The sequence below is a fragment of the Colobus angolensis genome, unplaced genomic scaffold (genome assembly GCF_000951035.1).
Source record: "Colobus angolensis palliatus isolate OR3802 unplaced genomic scaffold, Cang.pa_1.0 Scaffold26, whole genome shotgun sequence".
Taxonomy (NCBI): Eukaryota; Metazoa; Chordata; class Mammalia; order Primates; family Cercopithecidae; genus Colobus; species Colobus angolensis.
Genome location: NW_012115821.1, coordinates 16382362 through 16405862, shown reverse-complemented (window position 1 = coordinate 16405862; position 23501 = coordinate 16382362). Strand labels below are relative to the sequence as shown.

Genomic DNA, 23501 nt, shown 5'->3' with positions numbered 1-23501 from the left:
GAAACTGGTATCTGCTCTGATACGTATAATTACAGAAAGCACTGATGGGAACCAGAGGTGTGCTCCCACAGTACAGTGACAGCATCAGCCCTTTTCTGGAGGAATATTTATAGAGAAAGTTCCTATCTGTGTGTATATAAAATTTTATTATTTAATAAACTGAAATGGAAACTACTAAGGTATTAGACCTGGGTAAGTGCTCATGTCAGAAAGATTTTTACTTGAACCAGTAAGTTGGATGGATACATCCTATGAGATATTTTTCCTTCATCCCTGAAAACCAAAAGGAGCTGAGCAATTTGGCTTTCAGTTCAAAGATTTCCATTTTAGATGCTTACAGAGCACTGCACCTAGCAATGATCAAAGACCCTGTGAGGAGGGCTTTTGGTGGCGTGCCACCCACCTCTCAGCTTCCCCAGCAAGGACAGAGCAACTTCCCAAGCTGAGAGTAATTTTTTTCAGTCAGAAAAATGAAGTTCTAACTTCATTACTGAAAATATCAAGTTATAATACTTTTAATTTGTTTGTATAAAAATACCTAGCATGCCCTTCTCGTTGGTTAAAACAATAATCTCTATTGTCAAGCAAAAAAATAAAATAAAACAAACAAACAAAAAAACCATATTCATCTTCTACAGGAGCACATAGTGGACATTCATTTTGTTGATCTGTAAAATGCGCTTTGCAAAAACAAAGTGGATAAACAAATACTTTTCCAGCTTTCTGATCAATGGGGTCCCACCATTCCATACTATAAAAAAATAGTTTTAGGTATTTCACATAGGAAGGAAAAACAAAACAAAATAAAATAAATCCTCAGGATAAAGCTTAAGCTAGAACATTCAAATGAAAACAGTGTTGACTACAATGATACAACTGAAAGAGAAAATTTAAGATTAACCATATGGGGAAAGTGTTGATTTGATAATGCCTTGTATCTGACATCCCCCTGCCGAGTGTTTTGTGATCACAAATGCTCAACTGATCAAAAATGAGAGTTATGTCAGGACACGATCACTGTGGGGACTTTGGCAACACTGGCCCCAGCTGCCATTTCAAATCCTTCTGGATCAAAGGTAATTAAATCAAGGTCTGTGGCCAAGCCTTAGGAAATCCTAAACTGAAATAGCAAGCATACATTTCAGAAGTTGTTGCCTCTTTCAAGGGCTCCTAGTTTTCATCACACTCTCAAAGGTGTCCGTGATGTCCATGACCTTCCCCAAAAAGTTGCTAGGAATGGCGTATAACCATCTGCCACTTGTCTTCAAGAAATTCTTTCAAATACACTAACAAATGTAAGTGAAAATTACCCGGCAAGACACATTGATATCAAAACAAATAAAACATCGAGACCATCCTGGCTAACACGGTGAAACCCCGTCTCTACTAAAAAATACAAAAAACTAGCCGGCCGAGGTGGCGGGCGCCTGTAGTCCCAGCTACTCGGGAGGCTGAGGCAGGAGAATGGCACAAACCCGGGAGGCGGAGCTTGCAGTGAGCTGAGATCTGGCCATTGCACTCCTGCCTGGGCGACAGAGCGAGACTCCGTCTCAAAAAAAAAAAAAAAAAGAAACTGGCATCAAGTTTTTTCGATGTACCATGAAACTTCTAAAACATATTATCATAATTTAAAAATAATAATAACACTTAAGTTTACATTTTGAACGGAGCTCTGAAAGGCATCAAGGAAATTATGTTAGTACATTATTGAGCAAATCAGAAGAAAAAATAACATTCTCTTCCTCAAACTTAGATAAGGCTCTTTTAGGCATCTAAAATGATTTCTCAGTGTCCAAATGTCTGGTGATACTATTTCTCCAACCAGATAATTAAGTGGAAGCCTGTTTTCCATTCTGATGTTATGTCTTATGAGTGGAACCCCAGGGATCCAGCCTCCTCTCCACATTGGGGAGGTATGTGATTGAGGGCTCAATTTGGGTATTCTCATCCTCTAGACAAATACCAACAAAATCCCTTACATATTTAAGATAATTACATGAAAGGTCACCCAACTGATTCCTTCCCATGGGTGGAATGTGAGAAATATAGTGGCAGCAGGTCTGTCTTGACAGATTCTATTAACCTCTCTCTTTCCCCTAAGTCACCAAAGGATTAATTCTGAAACTCTAAATAAAATTCAGAGACCTTGATGGGCACTGACACAGAAGTACTACATGTTTCACTGCCTCTAAGGTTTAATTAGCCACTAGGTTGTGTAATATACGTGACATCTGACACTGGGGATGGAATAAAGGCTTCAGCTGAATTTGGACCAACTCTCAGAGCCTTGCTCAAGGCCCACCACCCACCTAGTAGCAAATTTCCCTGAGCTGCCTGCAGTCCAAGGCAGAAGCTCCCCACTGGGCCGTGCAAGAGTTTACAGTCATAACTGCACGTGGGACCACACTAGAGCAACATGCACTTTAAAAACCAAAATCTTTAATGGCTGATGAGAAACGTCACTCACATAGAATTTAAGAGGGAAATGCACTGTGTAAATGCCAGCCATGTGCTATCTGGAATGGGAAGATTAACAGAATAGAAAGTAAACACATACTGCTTTCTGAGAGAGAAGGGGGCCAGAGTCAAGGTTGTCTGAGTTATTCCTAACCCTGTGCCTTTTGTTGCATACAATTGAAGTTCTGGAATATTTTAGAACATGTGCTCCTTTTAAAAGAGGTCTTTTCACTCTGGTAGGTCACATTACAAGCTAGAGACCACAAATTTATTTCAAGTTCAATTTTTGGTTTTCAAAATTACAAATTTAATTGCAAACATTTCTCCATGGCTCCAAAACGGAGATACATTCACATTGCTAAGAACTCTTTAGTTCTCAATATTGTGAGGTATGAATTTTGTAGTTTTATCCAGCAAATGACAATATTGCCCAATTTGAAAAAGGCTGCTTGACAACTGGAGGAAGATGTTTTTGTCAGAATACACATGTAGCATAGCAGATAATGCTTCAGAAAGGCAGGCCAAGGCTGAGCTCTCTTTTTCCCAGGAAACTTCCCCTCTGAATCTCCACCCCCACCTCCTTAGGGGCCTGGGCTGGGGCTGGAGCTCAGACATTTCCCAGACAATGCTCTGCTGCTGGACCTGAGACACGAGCAGGCAGAGAACTGGGACAGACTCAGGTCCCACCACACGTTTTATGAATTACGGTGCCTGGGAGGCATCAGCTTTAAGGAGAGACAAAGGCAGAGATAAAGAAAATGTGCAGAAAGTGCATAAAGATAAATGCCTGTAAAATCACTGCTGCTTTAATGCATTCCATATTGAAGAAATAAAAATCTGAATATTCTTGATGACTTAAAGGCAATAGTGTCCAGCTAAGATCTGTTTGTCCAATTAGACCATTAAGCTGTTTATATGTAAATGTTTATAATAGCTTGTCCTGATTTTCAATTACAATTCTGGGGGGCTGGTTTAGTATAGAAAAAATGCCATCTAAACATGAAGCATATCACTTTCTCTCCTGTATGCTAATAAAGAGGTAGATCTCTTGCAGCCCAGCAGCAATGCCTGCTCAGGAAGGCTCTCTGCTGGCTGCATGACTGTTTAGTCCTGCTGTACTAGCTTCTTTCTTCTGGCCCATTAGTGGAAGGGATTGTTCTCAATGGCTCATCTGTCAGTCCTGAGTTCGAATACCGACTTGATTCTTATAAGGTCTGCAACCTGGAGGAAGTTACTTAATCTGCATAAATCATAGTTTCTCATCTGTAAAATGAGAATAATGATAGCTTCTGTATTGTGGGTAAGACTAAAAGGTATATATCATTGCAAGTCAAGTGCTTAGCAGAGTACCTGGCACACAGTGAAGCACAGAATATACATACAATATACATACCCTAGTATTACAAATAAAACTACTATAATTATTAATATTATTATCTAGGGCATCCTCCACATAGCTCACCGCTTCTCAGAGCACTGGATTAGGAATCAGGAAACCCACATTACAGTTTTGCAACTTTCTGACTATAGGCCCAATCTCAGGAAGGTCATTTAACTTTTCAAGATCTCAGTTTCCTAGTCAATGAAAGAGACATGATCATAACTTTCCTGTGATCTCATGTCAGTGTTTTAAAGAAAAATTTTGGTTCTAAAATGTAGTTCCAAAATAGATCCATCTAAACTCACAGTACTCCCTGCATTTTAAGAACTAGCAGACTAGCAGAACATCCCCACATTTTAAAATTAAAACTAAGCCCTTTAGAGATCTATTTTGGACACTTACCTCAGAAAAAACGAAATCCTGGACTTACTGCTCAAATTGGTCACACTGAATAAAAATCAGATTATCATCAAACTAATGCTAAAATTATGAAGAGAAATATTAATTGATTTGGAATTTGAATGTACCAAATATTATACCTGAAAATGTTGAAATTTTATTGGAAATAGGTATTTGTTTCATACAGAGACAAAGTTGAGATTTTTTTCTTTCTTTTCTTAGAGAGAAGGGTCTTGATCCCAGGCTGGAGTGCAGTGGCTCATAGTTTACTGTAGCCTTGAACTCCCGGACTCAAGTGATCCTCCTCTCTCAGCCTTCTGAGTAGCTGGGACCACGGGCACACATTACCACACCTGGCTAATTATTGTAGATACAAGGTCTCCCTGTGTTGACCAGGCTGGCCTCAAACTCCTAGGCTCTAGCCATCCTCTCACCTTGGCCTCCCAAAGTGCTGGGATTATAGACACAAACCACCATATCTGGCCTTGAGAATTTATTTGTTTTAGCATTTGACTGTTCACAATGATATACATGTTCCGATTTACCTGGGGACCAATTGTTTGCAAAGCATCATTTGAATAGGTTGTTAGAGATTCACTCACCTCTAACAAGATTCAAGGCCATGAAAGGCTAAGGACAGATGATTGCTTGAGTCCAAGAATTGGAGACCAGCCTGGGTAACACAGTGAGACCCGATCTCTACAAAACATTTTTTAACATTAGCCAAGTGTAGTGGTGTGCACCTGCAGTCCCAGCTACTCAGGGGGCTGAGGCAGAAGGATCACTTGAGCCCAGAACTTTGAAGCTGCAGTGAGTTGTGACCATGCCACTGCACTCCAGCCTGCACAGCTGGCAAAAAGTAGAGGCGAAATTTGAACCCAGGTCTTTCTGTCACTGAAGCCCATGATCTTTCCACAAGATGATAGAGAGCTACTCTGTGTATGTCTTGAAGTCCTTTAGGGCTTCACAAGTGTCTCTATCAAAGCTGGCTAACATTCACAGGTTTGTTCAAAATTTGGTGATCTCTTCCATATGGATGAATCTGGGAAAGACACATTCTGCCTTATTGCTGAACCAATAAGAAATCTGCAGAGGTTATGGAGTTATGTAAGATTTTTCAGAAAGTTTTTTTCCTTACATGAAGTACAGGAAAAAACATTGATAGCAAGCTTATTTTTCGCACCCATACTATACATAAATACAATATGGATACGGTTTATCTGAAAATCTAAATACTCTGATTCAACACTGCCTGTTTTTACACAGAATTTGCTATCATGCAGGACCTATTCAAGGATATATATTTAAAAAGTCCTCTTTTTTTTTTTTTTTTTGAGGCGGAGTCTCGCTCTGTCACCCGGACTGGAGTGCAGTGGCCAGATCTCAGCTCACTGCAAGCTCCGCCTCCTGGGTTTACGCCATTCTCCTGCCTCAGCCTCCCGAGTAGCTGGGACTACAGGCGCCCGCCACCTCGCCTGGCTAGTTTTTCTATTTTTAGTAGAGACGGGGTTTCACCGTGTTAGCCAGGATGGTCTCGATCTCCTGACCTTGTGATCCGCCCATCTCGGCCTCCCAAAGTGCTGGGATTACAGGCTTGAGCCACCACGCCCGGCCTTAAAAGGTCCTCTTAAGAGATAAACCTCCAGGATGAATTTGTTGTGATGTGCCAAGAGACATCCAAAGGATATGAGCTCCTTCCTTCTTCCCCTATCTTGAATGAAGAATTCTCAACTATATTCTTCGGTTGTTGTTGTGGTGGTGGTGGTTGTTGTTTGATCAAGACAAAACTAAACCATAAATATTTACCTGTGATGGAAAGGAACTGAAGTTTTGGATAGTCAAAGCCCCAATTTCTTACACACTTCACTGGAAAAAATGCTAGATCATGGACATCACTCAAGAAAGTTGACCACTATTTTCTTTAACACAGAAGTATATAATCCCTCAGAAGATAAGCCAATTGCATTCTTAGCATTCCACAGAAATGTCATCTTTCACAGGCCATATTCCTCATTTATGACTTGTTTCTAACTTGGAATATGAATGTGCAGTCCAAATCCACCACAACCGGAGATGGGCAACCACGCAGTCCATGTTCTCTCACTGTCAACAATTTACATGACTGTAAAATTTACCTCTCCAGTTCTGCGATCTTCTTGTCCTTGTCATTCTTCTCATTCTCCACCTCCTTGAGGATCTCCAGCAACCGGTCCACTTCTGCTTGGGCCTTGCCACACTCGTCGCGGTAGTAAGACGCCTCTTTATCTAGCTGTTTTATTCGGTCTGCAAACTCAGGGTTCATCCTGGAGTCATCTTCAATATTATGTGCCTTCAACATTACATTTGTAAAGAATGCAGTTAAGACAACAATTTAGAGCAATAGATAGTGCTGTCAACAATGGCCCAGAAATTAACTTTGGAAAGAAAATCACCACCAAGATTTATGGGTATATTGTCAGTGAAAAGGCAAAATAGAAAAACCATACATTTCAGCCACCTTAGAACAATGTTGGTTTTAAAGTAATATTAGAGTTTCACAGGGGAGTTTCTTCGATTACTGATATTTTGTTCCATTAAATGTTGCTACTTTCAGCTTTTCTTTCCACCAGAAAAGTGGGGTTGGAGACTGTGATGTCTTTATTCCCGGTCATGTGACAAGCAGACCTAAGACAATTTAACTCCTCACAGTTAAGGAGGGGATTCATACAAAATGCTTCCATTTCCAATACAAAGACACCAAAACACGATATTAGATTATCTTCCAAGAACCACCAAGGGCATATGTAAAGCCAAATAACATATAAGAGACAGATTGAATAATAATTGAACATGTCATCCCACTGAGAAATTTCAGCAGGAAACATAGTTTGAAATGAGGCTTGGAGGTGAGGAACGGCTTTCCAGCTAACAGTTATACCCATAAATTCTCATTCTTTTAAATAAATTGAACCTAAACCAGGAGGAGGATGAGCTAATTCATGAACAAGTACACAGACGAGAATCTGCAAATACATGCATGGGTGGGTGGCAGCTTCACACACAAGAAAAGACACAGGCAACAACACAGCAACAACATTGCAGAATAATTTGCAGCCAAAGTATTTGTGGGTTTGTGTGTGAGACAGTGTGTTACAGCTTTTTTTTTTTTTTCCCAAAATAAACTTTTGGCTGAAATATTCCCAGACAGATAGAAATAACACTGCACTGCAATGTTTTGCCTACCCCTTGTTTCCCATTATTCCTAATTGACTTCTTCAAAGAGCAGGCAGGGAAAAAACAAGTAGTTTAACAACAGTGCACATTCAACATAGAAAGTTCAGATAAGTCATATATGTATGTATCTTCAAAATCCACCGGTGACACAATCAAATGTTAACAATTTATAAGGACTTAAGTTATTCTGCTGTCTTGCTACATGGAGCAGATATTTATTGTGTTTTAATATACTTTTTTGAAAATTTCAGGGAAAAAACAAGGCAAGCAAGCTACAGCTACTGTGGGATTGAATGAATCATGCATGGTTAGAAAAATTAATACTAATACTACGGTTAGAAGGTTTGACAGTCTTTGCAATGATTTAGTAGGAAAAAAACTCAAAAATTAGTATAAATAAAATAAATTTCATATGACAAAATAATCATTTTAGAAATAATATTTTTGCATGTAACATATTATTTAAGCATGAGGATAAAGGGGAAAAAGTTGCTTTCATGTTCTTAAATCTAAGATTTCCTTATTTAAGAAATAAACTCAACTATACAAAAAAAAACTTGAGAAAAATGTGTCAATTCAACACACTATCAGATACTGGTTTATCCCCTTTTACCAACATTTTTCAGAAAACATTTATTTTCATTCATTTACTATGCACTCTGTGTTTCATTATAATGGATTACTAAACTTTTTCAGTACAATTAAAATAATCTGAAAGAGAATCCTGAGCTAATATACCTTTAGGAGTATATTTATCTAATAATTTCCTTTTAAGCTTAAGTAATGAATATTTAAATTTCCTAATCTCCACTTTAAAAATGTAGAGCAGAAATCCTATTTTAAAAGAAAGTAACTACTCCATATACCTGTTTCTATTTGTGATTATATGAATCATTACTTTTGTTATAGAAAAGCATTTAAAATATACAGCTTTTAAATAGCTAAAGAAAAAAAAAAACTTTGTGTTAACCTCTCTTTCACTTTTATACTGTATTACCATTCTTTTACAGCAGTTAAAAACCTTTTCATGACATTTCTTGAACTATCCAACCAATGTTATTAAGATTTTTTAAAAAGAATTAATGAACTGAGTAATAAGCAGCTAAGGACTCAAAACAAATGAATAAATATATTTTGATTGCCTGTTTCTTACGAGAGTTAAAATTCCTTTCCTGGTGCTGATTTTTAAAAGTTCACAAATAGCTACCAGTTAGCTGCTGTGACTTATTTTGGTTGTTGTTCTTATTGTTATTATTATTTGTCCCTTTTTAATAAGTGGGTACAGGATTACTAGTTGCAAGACCAAGATTCTAAATCCAGTCCTGCATCTTATATTTACATAAGATTAGGCAAATTCATTAGCCTAAAAACTGTGAAAACTACAAAATGACAAACATGGGGGGAGACATTATTCACTTTTGTTTTTATTATAATTATTATTTCACAATATGCATCCCAGAAATACAGCTTATTATTCAGCTAAGTTAATATATTTATTTGGTTTTCATTGACAAGATGCTACATACATACTCCTTATAAAAAAAAAAAAAAAAAGCCTCCCTGATAGGTTTACAGAGACAGCATAGTCTGCTAGTGATAGGTATGTACACATATCCCATATTTTAGCTCCATGAAGAAAAGAGGATTATCCAAGGCCACTTTTCAACATTGGGTGAAATCAGATGAGTTCGTAGTCTTTTCAAACAAGCAAATAAGTATGGTGAAATGACTCATGGGATGTTTAGAGGCACAGAAAGCCTAGTTAAAAAAAGTGCCTTCATCTAGACTGTACCACTGTTGATATCATACACTGAAGTTAGGTCATGTTATTAGAATGAAGACCAGAGCCAAGTTTACAGCTGGCCTGGTATCTATTATTAATAGATCACACTTCAAGTGCTAATGAGACTTTTAAAATAAATAGACAACCTCAGCCAGGTGCGGTGGCTCACGCCTGTAATCCCAGCACTTTGGGAGGACAAGGTGGGTCAAGAGATCGAGACCATCCTGGTCAACATGGTAAAACCCCATCTCTACTAAAAATACAAAAATTAGCTGGGCACTGAGGCACGCGCCTGTAGTCCTAGTTATTCGGGAGGCTGAGGCAGGAGAATTGCTTGAACTCGGGAGGCGGAGGTTGCAGTGAGCCAAGATCACGCCACTATACTCCAGCCTGGCGACAGAGCGAGACTCCATCTCAATCAATCAATCAATCAGTAAAATGAATAGACAACCTCAAGAACACCTGTGAGTTAAACCTCTCTATCTCTATATCAGTATCTACTGATTTCCAGGCAAAAGAACTTATGTCAAGCCACTTTCAATCTTGGTGCCAGAATTCTTGGAAGGGCTACTAAAATATCATTTAAAATGTTTTTAAATCAATAGAAAGCTTTAAGAAAAAGTCATATAAAGATGACAGGAAAACCGCTGCTTCTTGGATCATTACTAGGGTCCATGTAAAGACTCAATGAAAGAGAGTTTCACATGACTGGGAAGGTTGATGAGTCCCCAACTAAGCTTAGGTATGGAGGCAAAAGCCTCTAAAGGATTTACAAAAGATATTGTATATAACCAGCTCTATTCAGCCTGAGTCACAGCTTTTCAGAGGATGGGCTGAAATTTTTAACCAGTAACCAGCATGAATGTGTTCTACCACGATCTACAGGCATGAATGATTCTATACTAAATAAAATAGTGGAGGAAATTGAGCTTTTTAAAGCCAATGCTTCCTTCAAAATTATGAGTCCTGAGCTTCCTCCAAAAATGGAATGAAATAAGCACTTTATTTGTATTTAGGCAATATTCTCGCCTTTTCAAATCACAACATGAGTTCTTTAATCTGGACTGGTAGCTCCTGACAGAGATCAAAAGTAGGTAACAGACTTAGATCTAACATACTTTAGACACTACAGCGAAAAAAATAGATTTGAATAGATCACGATCACAGTAAATTCCTAACATGGCATTCTAATGAATTCAAGACGTAAATTGAAAATGCACAGTAATATTTTTCCTTAAGAATCTGTTGGGTTTGCAGTTAGCTCCCCAACAAGGTCCGGGAGGGCTTGCCCACTCTATACTTTTAAGGAACATCAACTTTGTCCTCCTATTTTCTTTTTTTTTTTTTGAGACAGAGTCTCGCTCTGTCGCCCGGGCTGGAGTGCAGTGGCCGGATCTCAGCTCACTGCAAGCTCTGCCTCCCGGGTTTACGCCATTCTCCTGCCTCAGCCTCCCAAGTAGCTGGGACTACAGGCGCTGCCACCTCGCCCGGCTAGTTTTTTTTGTATTTTTAGTAGAGACGGGGTTTCACCGTGTTAGCCAGGATGGTCTCGATCTCCTGACCTCGTGATCCGCCCGTCTCGGCCTCCCAAAGTGCCGGGATTACAGGCTTGAGCCACCGCGCCCGGCCTATGTTCTCCTATCTTCATTAGTTAGGAATTTACCTCTTAAAAACACAAATTGGTGTGAGTTTTCTTTTGATGGCTTCAGATCTTATTTACTATGAATATAGCAAGCTCATCGTCACTTTCAAGGACATCCACCAGTCATTAAAACTAAAGGAATACCAATAAGCATTCTTTCACTAATATAGAGATTTAATTCCACTGATTAAACAGGTCAGTTTAAAGGCAAATCCAGGTATCTGATTCTGCTCAAAAATATTTCTTAAAATATTTAGAGCAACTCTCAAGCATCTTATCAAAACACAAAAAAATGGGGAAAGAACATTTCAGAAATGTCTGCATTGCATATTACATCAGTAAGTTTTGAGGGACTCCCAATTATGTTTCCTGTATTTCCATATGTAAGGAAATTTCCCCACAAATGGGAATAATCAAAACAAAGTCTGGAGCCTCACTGATGTGGGTAGGCCTCTAGGTTTTGATGTGAACTGACTTTGAAAGCCTAGATCAGGCATTAAGAGGACTCTGACCATGGCTTGGGATGAGCAGTACATTAACCTATAGTTACAATAACCTAGTAGTTATTTTAGCGAAAGAATTTATAACTACTTCAGGAAATAAGGCAAAACTTTGGATTAATACTATATCTAAATGGAAGTTAAGAAGCCAATAATGGCTAAAGCCAAACTATGGGGTTGTCAAGTATCAAAATCATACAAGTTTATCTACATTTAATCTTATAAAGACTGGTCACTGATTATTTCCAATAAAATGGCAGTTCATCATTCCAGATCCCTAGAAAAGAAAGTATTAACTTTGGTCCAGAAACCTGCTGTGAAACAAGGCAGGGAACATTCAACTATTATATTATATAACACGTTCCCTTTGAAATAGACCCTACCAATTTTAATTAAAAATCATTTCCCTCAAAATAAACAAATAATTACTTATGACCATAAAATAAAAACAGAATGTTAACTAGTGTATTTGATGACTTTTCTTCCCTGCTGTTTCTGGGTTTTAGCAATAATTTGCTAAATTTGGGCAGTGTAGAAATATGATTCTCGATTGTGGCGTGTTGGTGGTTTAATGTCCATTGACAGCGCTTTAATATTCCTTTCATATCTTAACAGCAGAACAGGGTATAGAAACTATTTTAAAAATTATATTTGACTACAGTCTTCCAAAAGAAATTTCAATCTTCTCATAATTCTAAGTTATAAACAAAATATTACATTTTAAAATAAAATTTTTAAGGTAATTGTAGAGTTATATAACATATTATACATTATATATATATAACATATTATAACTCTATAATAGACTGATATAACTCTATTATAGACTGATGAAACACACATATTATTGTTTAGAATTAAGAGCCAAGGGAAGAAAAAGAATACAACTGAAGATAACCTGCACTGTGTTTATAATAATAAGACAAAACTCCAGCAGTAGAATGATAGTTAAGCTGCAGAACGGTTATAAGAAAAATAACAATATCAAGGCAAAACTTTAGGTTCCTAATTTAGAAAATTAAATTTCATTTAAAATACAATGAATCAATACCGGGCATCATAACTGAGCCTAATTAATACATTTGGAAACTACTAATGATATATTTTGAAATGTTACACATCTTAGTTGTTTTGTTTCTTTTTTTTTTGGTAGAGATGGGGTTTGCAATGTTGCCCAGCCTGGTCTCCAACTCCCAAGCTCAAGTGATCCTCCAGCCCTGACCTCCCAAAGTGCTGGGATTACAGGCACGAGCCACCACACCCAGCCCCTATATATCTTAGTTCTAAAGGAAATTATTCACTCACAATTCAAGCTAACTGCATTCAGAGTATTCAAAAATTTGCATATTAAAACAACCATACCAAAAAAAACTCGTTTCATAGATGGAACAAATAGGGTATGTATAAATAAATACAAATAAATATTCAAAATAATTCTTGTGTCTTTCTCTCTCTCTCTCACACACACACACACACACACAAAAGAACAACTGTATGCTTAATACTTTTAAAGATCCCCCAAACTGTAATTATTAATGTAATCCTTTTTAATTATGGGATTTCCTAAAATTAGCAATGTGGAGAACTGAGGTAATTATCTGGATGTCCTCAAACAAAACATGTGGCTTCAAATGTTGAGTGTTATTGCAAATATTAGTTGAGTTTTTTTAGACACTGAAAGCATGGATCAGTTATAGGGTGTGTGCTTGTGTATATGCATGCGTTTACATATGCTATGTGCATGCCTGGAATTATCTCTTAAATAGTTTCAACTTTCCACTGTGCTGGGAGATAACTGGTTTAAGAGTGAATCAAATGCTTTTCAGAAATAGGCTTTAAAAATCATAAAAAGAAACTGCTGTATCCAAACAATGACTGTGGAAGCATTTATAATTCAGCCCATTATGTTCCTGGGATTATACAGTCCTGTAATGACCCACAAAACAGGAAGACCTCACTGAACATTAACAAGAATTTTTTCTATCTCTCTGGAATGAAAAATGCCTGCTTTTTGGCTTTTGTTATGTTTTTTGTAAACACTTATGTAAAATGTGAACCCTGTTAAATATGTGTTAAGAAGAGATAGGATTTCAAATGGATAACTACTAGGGATTGGGGGCCCCAACAGTGGGGAACATCAGAAGTATCTCAAATGTGCCCTGGCCAACAGCAAGGTTGTGCCCAGTGCCTACAAATCAGTCATTTGCCTTGTAGCAACAAGGATATTCTATGAAGCACTAAGTTGAGGGACCCAGAAGGTCTAGAGATTTATTAAAATTTTTTGAAAGACTCCTGATACCATCTCTGCCTAAAATGACCACAAGGGCTATAGCAAAGAAGGTATTTGAGACTGATGAAACACATATTATTTGTTTAGAATTAAGAATCGAGGGAAGAAAAAGAACTCAACTGAAGATAACCTGCACAGTGTTTACAATAATAAGACAAAACTCCAGGAGTAGAATGACAGTTAAGCTGCAGAAAGATTTTATGAAAAATAATGATATCAAGGCAAAATTTAGGTTCCTAAGAAATGTCATTAGATATCACTTTGTGCAATAGAGTGACTAAAGTAAAAGAAGATAAAAAGTAAAAGGTTCCTTTCTACTCTAGAAATAATAATACTTGCAGGAGCACTTAAAAGTTTAATCCTTGTTCACTCTAATGTAGTGTAGACTGTCAGACATAGAATTGACTATAAAATTATCTTATTTAACAAAAAACAACTATACTATAATTGACCAAAAATTTGTTAGGTGGCCATATAGAAAATAAACATACAAGAATAAAAGAAATTTCCTAGCTATCAATAACTGATTAGAAAACATCATTCACAATAGCAACCTAAAAATTAAATATATATATATATGCTTAAGACTATCTTTAAGAAGAAATATCATGGGTCTGTAACAGGAAAATATTAAAATTTCACTGGAATAAATACAAGTTGGATCATGTTTATGAATGGAAAAAAAATAATATTGGGAACATATCAATAATTCTAAAATTATTTTATAGATTAAATATAATTAAAATCAACAATTATGCATTTTAATTGACAAAGTGATCCTAAAATTTACTTGGAATGATAGACAATTAAAGGCTAAAAACTTCAAACAAAGTAAGACACAATGAAAAGCAGAAAGAATTAAGGTGTAGTTTGTTTTACTAGATATTTAAAAATATAATAAAGACACAATAGTTAAAATGTTGACCCAACAAATTAGAGACATCAATAAAACTGAACAGATGCTTAGAAACTAAGACATTCACCCAAATTAAACAGTAACAAGATCAGTGGACAAAGAGAGAATTGTTTGATACATGGTGCTGGATAATCAGTTGATAATTTAGAAAAATATAATTAGAACCTCACCTGTCAACATAAACAAAAATAAACTAAAGATGGATAAAGGGCTTAACTTGATATAAAAAGCAACATTAAAACATTTTAAATATAGATAAGTGAAATCAGAGAATACTTTCCAGAATAAAGGCAGTGAGGAAAGCCTAAAGAAAAGTACAGGTCAATAACCTAAAAATTGTTCTCTATATACATAAAAAAATTTAAGCTAAATAAAACTGTTACAAATCTGGCAAAAATTCTATCTAAAACACAGAATAACTCATATAAACTAATGAACAAAACAGTAAGCTCAAAAGCAAGTGCTCAACTGATTTAAACTGTTTACATAAAAAAAATACGAAAAGCTAATAAATGTACTGAAAAACCTCAACTTCAGTAGTAATTAAAGAAAGAAAAGTTAAAAAGGAAAAAATTTTCCACCTAAGCATGTGTCAAAGTTATGTAAAATGACAATTCTCAGTGTTGGCCAGGCTGCAGCAGAAAGGCCATCTTTAATCAGTGCTGGAAGAAGCATGCTTTGGTAGAATTCCTCGGAAACTCAACGTAGTAGAACTATTGGGATCTTTTCAAATCACTGGCGCAGGAAGGAGGCAGGCACAGTGGCACATGTTTGTAGTCTCAGCAACTCCAGAGGCTGAGGCAGGAGGATCCCTTGAGCCCAGGAGTTTGAGAACAGTCTGGGCAACATAGCAAGACCTCGTCTTAAGTTAAAAAAAAAAAAAAGATGTTGGGAGAAGAAATTACCAACATTAGGGGAAAAAGCAAATAGAGTAGAATAGTATACAATCATTAAAATAGTATTTTGGAGGAATAGTTCATTATATGAGAAAATTCTAATAATGTAAAAAAAATATAAACCTAAATAAAACACTTTGAAATAGAGTATTAGATAAGAAAAAGAAAAAGGAACACGAGAGAGAGAAGGAAAGAAGGTGCAAAGGGAAGGAGAAGGCAAGAGGAGAGAGGAAAGAAAGAAGAAAAGAAAAAGAGAGAAAAAGAACAGCAAAAATATGTCTAGGTGGAGAACAATCCAAATGTTCCAGCAATTATTTCTGTGCCGTGAGATGTCCTGCTATTTTTTAATTTTCCTCTATAGGCTTCCATATGTTTGCAAATTCTCAACTGTGACCATATATTATTTTTATAACTAAGAAAAACATAGTCATTTTTAAAAGACAATTAAGGATAGAAAATCCATCATGCTGCATCCCTATCAGTCCAAAAAAGAATTGGATACCGAGACAGGGGGAGTTAAAATAATGAGAGTTTGGCTATATTCCCAGGATGCCAAACCAATGGGTTAGTTTAATTAACTTGAGGAGAAAAGTCAGTCAATGACTTTTGGATTAGTCACTGAAAAGTTCACACTGGCATATTAGAGACGCACCACTGGGGTGAAGTGAAGTAAAAGTTGATGATGCCATGTCACTGATATTTCTAGAAATGGTCTGAAAGCTAACTAAGAGTTATTTCTTTGGTCCTCCCTATCCTGACAGAGAGAGTGAACTCCTAGCATGGTCCTGCTCTATTTTTGCTGCTGCAGAAACAAGGTTCTCCCCATCTGTCCTGCACACACCCAAAACATGACATTCTTTGGTTTTCTTCCTGTTCCTAACTAGTAAGTATGAAACAACTGCGGTGGAATTATTTCGCTCATTTTTTAAACAACATTTTTTAAACACTCATTTTTCCCAGAGTGAGTTTTCGAGCTTGAAGATATTCCAAACTTAGTGTCTTTCTTCACATCTCCACTGTCTTGAGCCTGCTTATTAGCACTTATATTCAAATGTTAAGGAAAAAGAACGTGAACTGATTACTTTTTGCTTCTCTGCTAAAATTTGCATTTTGAAAAAGAGGTTAACAAAGATGCTCCAGCAGGGTTTTAGGAATTCTGTTTGCAAAAATAAAATGTGTTGTAAAGAATGGAGGGTGGAGGCTGAATCTAAGTACACCTGAACATCTTGCAGCTCAAGCTGTATGCATCCTGAAGCAGTGGCTTAACAAATAAAAAGTTGTTGGTGGAATTGTTTCCTTTATCCATATGCTTTTCATTTTTTCCATAAGGGGATTTATACATAGGAGGTGATTAGAATGCATGATAGCACAGATTGCATCTGCCAAATGATAAACTCTAGCCACCTTTACAAAGTATTTTCCCAGTAAGCCACTTAAGTTCACAGAACAAAAAAGCTTTTTTTCTTTAATAAGTTAAAAACAAACTGCTTCATATATTAATAAATGCACACATGTCACTAGGATAAAAAAAATTTGTGGTGGCACCTGGATCATTTTAGAAATATTTTGACTAGTTACCTGGTTTTTTTTGTTTTTTTTGTTTTTTTTTTTTTGTACTCTATTAAGCTATAGTCGTAATTGTTAGTATCTGTTATTAGGAGACTATATTATGATTTGCCCTCAGCCAAATGGCATGCTTTTAACTGTTACAAAATCCACAGTAATGTTAGGTATTTATCAATCTCAAAGACCATAGCCCTATTTTTAAATCTAAACCTGTTTTAACTTCTATCACTTGAATAAAACATTGAATTGTTTGCTGTTTTACAAATGTTGTTATCCCTTTCGGCCTAGATATGCTTGTGTTTGAAGGATTTAAGGAAGAGTTCCATAAGCCTAGATCTTCAGCTGACTTTTGTTTTTCTACAGTCTTTGGGCCGAGGTTAAGAAGGAGGTAATATCAGAGTTGGCAATATTTTCTTGAGTTATTAATTTTTAAATTTCACATTCATAAGAAATGGCAGTGGCCTCAGCACAGATCATTTCTTTTGACAGAACGGAAAGGGGAAGAAACTCATAAATATTTTCGAAACCTCCCCAGTATGGCACACCGTGACTGGTGATCAATGGATCCTCATGCTTTGATATGTTACAGCGGGAACTTTCAGAAATGACTTACTGGGTTGTACATCTGATTGAACAACTGCTCAGCTTGCTACATTGCAAAGTTGGGGAGGCATTGAGGCACAGACAGGGAAAGAAGGAAAGATCCAGAAAAACAGCATTAGCTCAACAAATCCAGTGCATTCGCACAGACAAGTTGGTCATTAAAAAAGAAGAAATTTCAGTTTCTAAACATTCCACAGTGAAAGTGAGATGCTCTAGGGAAATACAAAAGTTGACTTTGGCTCCTAAAAAAGAATAGCTGGAATAAGAAATTTAAGGTTTGTGTTACTTTCCCTTTCTCGAGTTAAATAACCCATGAAATAAAGAAAGCTGTCCACTTTTGATGATACATGAAGTGCTGGCCTCCAGCAATGAATCAGAAGAAGTACTTTTGGCCAAGTCTGCAATTTATTACCTGAACTTCAAAGATGGTAATAATAAAAGATTAATTAAATCTTATCATTGAATTTATAGCTCTTCTTTTAATATTAACACAAGCCTGAATTTTCTATTCAGTCTATCTTCAGAAAAATACAGATTAGCAAACGGCACGTTAGCAATAGCAAAATATCAGTAAGACATTATCGGATTAACTTAAATGGGAAAAGAAAAAAATTTAAATCAGCAGGACCAAAATACAGTATTATCCATTGCCTATTACCAGTTTCTACTGTTGTCTCAGGATTAACAGAAAATATAGTTTTCAAAAATATTCTATTATGTTCCAAGTGCTTTAGAATCTATAATATTTTCTTGTCTATTTTGTGTTGAAGATTTAAATCTTTGTGGATTTAAATATGCTGAATATTATTTTAAATAGCACTCTCAAGTTATATTTTTCTAAATACCTGCACTATTTATCTGGGGCTCAATGTCAAGGTGTAGAAGGTGAAATATTGTAGAAACTATTACTTTGCTTCAGGCTAAGACACACTTTTTGAGAGCCTCAATTACTTTTTCCTTCAACTTGGATGAAGTAAAAGACAAAGTTATCATGGTTTAAAGAAACTCCCTCCTCATGTATAATATCAATTGAAAAATTACTAAAGAGCATAAATCATAATATTTTGAATTGCCATTGCTTCTCAATTGATTTCTAGTCACATAGGCTAAGTTTACTCCCCCATTTTGAACCTCAAATACTCTTTTGAAAGACAAAATGATCCATATGTCAATTATCAGTCTCTTCTCAACTCTTGGGTATCTATTTAAGATTGATGAATGCACTTAATTATAAAGCACACTCATAATTTGCAATTATGCATTATTTGGTTAGTATCATTTTGTCAGCCTCACTAGTATCAGTGAAAACTTCCTCAGATATGAACATTTATAAATAGTGGGATGGAATGTATAAGGGAGTTCCTTTTCTGCCTATAAGCATTTGTCATCGTGAAGTATTTGAAGGCATCTTAAATTAACACAGTATAATAAAGGGTTAAAGTAATTATGTGTATGAATGTTCTCCACAGACTTTTATGTAAAAACTCCCTTTACCAATGTCAAGCATTGTTTATAAGACAAAAATAAGTTTAAATCACCATTTGGATTTCATTGCCACTGGCAGACAAGGTTTCTGTTCAACAACACACATCTACAATATCGTGTAGATTTTATGAGAAAAATACCTGGACACTCACAAACCTTGAGCAAAATTCCACTGGGAATTTTTGGTGTATTTACGACATAATAAAACTATTATGTTTTCAGCTTTCATTTAGTAAACCTTTACATTTTATTCACAAGTCACGTACCCTTTTATTTAAAAAGAGGCCCAGACACACTTAAGCTTTTATAGTTGCTTATTTTTCCATGAGTAAATGATGTGTTTATATGTATATTCACATACTGTTGGCTTATATTTTCAAATATTTAATGTAGATCTCAATTTTTTTAAGGTGATGGGTAGTTGAGGTTTTTACGGAACTATTTATTTGCAGAAATTAAAGACTACTGAAAAATAATTTTAAACTTTTGAATTTAGTTAATGCTAGACAGCCAAAAATAACAAAATAGCATCCGCAGGTTAGGCATAAATATATTTAAATTATAACTACCTTATTTAAACTCACTACACTATGCACTTAGGAGACAGTATAAGTAAAGATTATGTATATACTTAGAAATGAGTTATCTTTTCATAAATGAAATAGGTCCTTTACAGCAAGACAACCATATTTGTTACTTTAATTCTAGTGACTTGGTAGAATGTTAAAATACTGTCAGGAATAATGCTAAAATGTTTGCAGGATTTGGTCTGTGAATTTCAGTATATGGTGTCTACCTGCGAGTCAAAGGAAACCACACACTCTGAGTGATCACAGGGGCAAACCACAGCTATGTTGAAAGAAACTATACTGAATTGCATAAATGTTGATTGATTAAACTAGTCAAGTCATTACATGAAAACTATAAGCATCAGTATGTGAATCTCTTCCTTTTAATTACTAGTGGATTTCAAATTCCCATAGATGATTTACACTAAAAAGGAGGGTGTCGAACATGTACCTATAGAAATAATAAATGGGTTCCCCTGATCTCCATAACAACGGCTCATCAGAGTAGGTGGAGGACATCTTTCATGCCCAGGTCTATTTGAGGCCATCTTTCTTCGAGACTCAGCACACTGTGACTAAAGTAAAATAGTGCAGAGGATGGTCATAAGGAGCCAATGAATTTCTCTCTCTCACAAAGCTAGCTTAGAACCTGCCTTATGATCACAAAACTTTTATTAAATGAAAAATATTTTTCATAAGTTCATCCCTTAATATGCATATCATAGATAATATTTTGTAGAGCACATTTATATAGATCAGGAATGTATGTCATATACCCAATACATCACATCCAAGTCAATCTCCATTTAAACACCCTCAAATGGGCAATTTAAATTCTTTTATTAATTGTTCAAGATTTCTGCTTAACTAAATATTGCTTGAAGTAAGCGAGATGATGAGTGGATTGGGAAACAGATTTTACAATATAGAGATTTTCTCGCTGTTTTGTTATTAAAGGATTTGATCTGTGTATTTATCTTTTTCTGTATTAGCAAGTAAACTTTCTTAGTGTGAAATTTCTCATGACAGTTTCCTAATAATCTCTGTAAAGTGAGTACCATATAGTAACATTTCAGTTATATATTGCATCATACAAAATAGTATATTACATTTTAAGATATCCAGAGTAATTCCTTCATAGATATGCGATTCCTTCACATCCTTGACCATCCATGTCATATATTTTCATAACGTTAGCCGATAAATCCCCATCCCGGTGTGCTATGAATTATACATAGTCAAATTTTATTATATACTTTGTTTGATTGTTTAGATTCTTATCATCCCTTTTGAGTAAGTTTATGAGTTGTCAAAGGGAAACAAAATGCTTAAACTCATAATGTTATGAGTTTTATGTGAACAATGAGTGCAGACATACCAAACAACACAGGGAAAAAGTCAAAGTAACAATGCATGACTGGAAATGCACTCCACAAAAATGTCTGGGTCAGAGAAAACATGCTAATGCCGCCATGTAAATATCCTATTTCTTTTCCAAAGCCTTCTATCTACAATAAGCTTTCTTAGAGAGTAAGGTCATTTTGGTCAAATATAAATAGTCATTCTACAGAAGTGACAGGGACTTGACAATTTTGGTGAACTTCTAGAAATTTAACAATGTCAGAAAAGCTTTTGCAAAGTTCTCATACAAAAAAAATGACCTACATCTGAAAGTAGCAAAAGTTTATTAACATCTAATGTGGCTTCCGGATTCTGCAACTTGTTGAAAACATTTCTGTTTTTCTTTGTTGATAGCTGAGATTTACCCAGAAAGTAATGGCTGGTTTTTATAATATTTTTAACTTCTGCTACTATTTTCATCTATTTTTCAAGTTTTTCTTAAACAGGAAACCTAAGATAATTTTTCAGGTTCACAGACAGATTTGATAGACTTCTTAGCAATAAAGTTGAGTATTTAATTAATTCTTTTATCAGCAGACAGCAACAGATAAGGGGTTTGTTTCTTTTTAAAAATGTCTCTTCCTGTTCCATTTTATAAATTCATTTTTAAATGAGCATGATTTTTTTCTTAGACTTCACTTACCTTTTTTAACTGTGCTTCCAATTTGCTACATTCCTCTTTCTTTTGTTCGATGGCTATTTCTAGAGACTTTAATTTGGAATCCCTTTTCAGCCCTGCAGAGGCTAATGAAGATGCATGTTCTTTGAGGTCAATTAAACTAGACTGAAAGAGAAAGAATGTGAGTGAGTAAAACACTGAAATTTCTACTAGCAATGCCTTCAATTTGAACACATTGATTCTATACATAGCAATAAAGTGTGCAGTAGACAGAAAGGGTAAATATAATCTTACTAAGGTAACAATAGTCAGCTCTGGTCAGGAAATTAAAGTTGGCCAGCTTACAGAATGAGTAGGATCTAATTGCCGTAGAATCAAATGTGACCAAATGGTGTGGTCAGTAAATGCATGTTTCATGTCTCAAAGTCATGCTAATGATGTAAGTCCCAAGGTGGTCTTTACATGTCATAGCAAAACAGACACCCTGAACCTTCCATTTACATTTATTGCTGTCAGACTATGCAGACTCTGAGACAAATATGGAAGAAAATACTGACTTTAATGCTTCCACTCCCAAGAGCAAGTCAAACATAAAAGAAGCCTCCTATTACAATTTTATCAAATCCCATCTCTTTAACAGAGAAACGATCAATGGTTTTACAAACATCTTCTGGAAAATCAAACATAAAATTATTTTAAAATTTAGAGTAAACTTTACGTTCACGTCCTTTGCAATCTAGATTTGACAGATGTGATGAATCTTTCCAACTCAGACATGGGGTTACCTAAATTGTTCCAGTCACTAAGCATGTCCAGAAACCAACAGGTTCCACATATAGTCTGAATTCCAAAAACTAAAGAAATAAATACTTGCATATATCACTGAACGTAACTTTGCAACCTAAAAGAGCAATGTTTGTCATTGAATATGAAATAGCAACATCTAACTATGTGACTGAGATGTACAGGTTTTACCCCAAAGCAGACTCCATGCATTTCCTTCTTACTCATTTGCATCACCTAGGAAGATACTAAGGACACAATCGTCTCTCTGTAAACGATGTCGGCTAATAATTTATGCTGGGTGGCTTCATTGGCACTGGAATGACCTTTATGATAAAAGTCACCATCATCCAGCAAGGTGCTTCTAAAACCCTCTGAGGAACAGGTGAGCCATTCTCATTTTTCACATCAGGAAATAGAGGCTTACAACAGCTGAGTATCTTGTCAAAGTTCCCTTAGCTAGTAAAGGCAGATATAGGTCTCAAACCCAGGGCTACAATTCCAATTTCAATGTCCTTTGTCATATAATTCCCACAGAAATAAGAAAGGACATTATAATCCAGTCACTTTGTTATGGTGAAGACGTAACATCACTCCAATTAAATCTTAAGCTCCCTGCTGACGGCAACTGCATATTGTTTTCCTTTATAAATTTTAAATTGCCAGATGCAATAGCCAGTTTTAATCAACTTGGCTAGGCTGTAGTCCCCAGTTATTAACCTAGGAGTTGCTAATAGAAGGCATTTTGTAGACATGACTAAAATCTACCATCAGTTGACTTTAAGTAAAGGAGATTATCCTCAGTATTCTGTGTGGGCCTGATCCCATCAATTGAAAGGCCTGTGAGCAGAATTCAGGTTTCCCTGGGGAAGAACAAATTCCACCTATTGATTGCAGCATCAGCTTCTAAGACCTTCCAGTCCGCTTTTGCTGATGGCCTGTTCTGTGAATTTTGAATTCGCCTAGCCTCCGTAACTGTGTAAGCCAATTCCTTATGA

The 23501-nt window shown here is 35.9% G+C and overlaps 1 protein-coding gene across 2 annotated transcripts in view; it reads right to left on the bottom strand.

The window, feature by feature from the left end:
* The window catches only part of ERC2 (ELKS/RAB6-interacting/CAST family member 2), a 987567-nt gene that overhangs the window by 493110 nt on the left and 470956 nt on the right, over positions 1-23501 (bottom strand). Inside the window, exons 10-12 of one of the 2 annotated variants that reach the window (XM_011947267.1) lie at positions 21745-21885; positions 17657-17692; positions 6373-6566 (exon numbers count right to left, since the gene is read on the bottom strand). In XM_011947267.1, the coding sequence (XP_011802657.1) occupies positions 6373-6566; positions 17657-17692; positions 21745-21885 (371 nt within the window). The remainder of the gene's footprint in view (positions 1-6372; positions 6567-17656; positions 17693-21744; positions 21886-23501) is intronic. The other variant, XM_011947268.1, reaches the window with a different exon arrangement.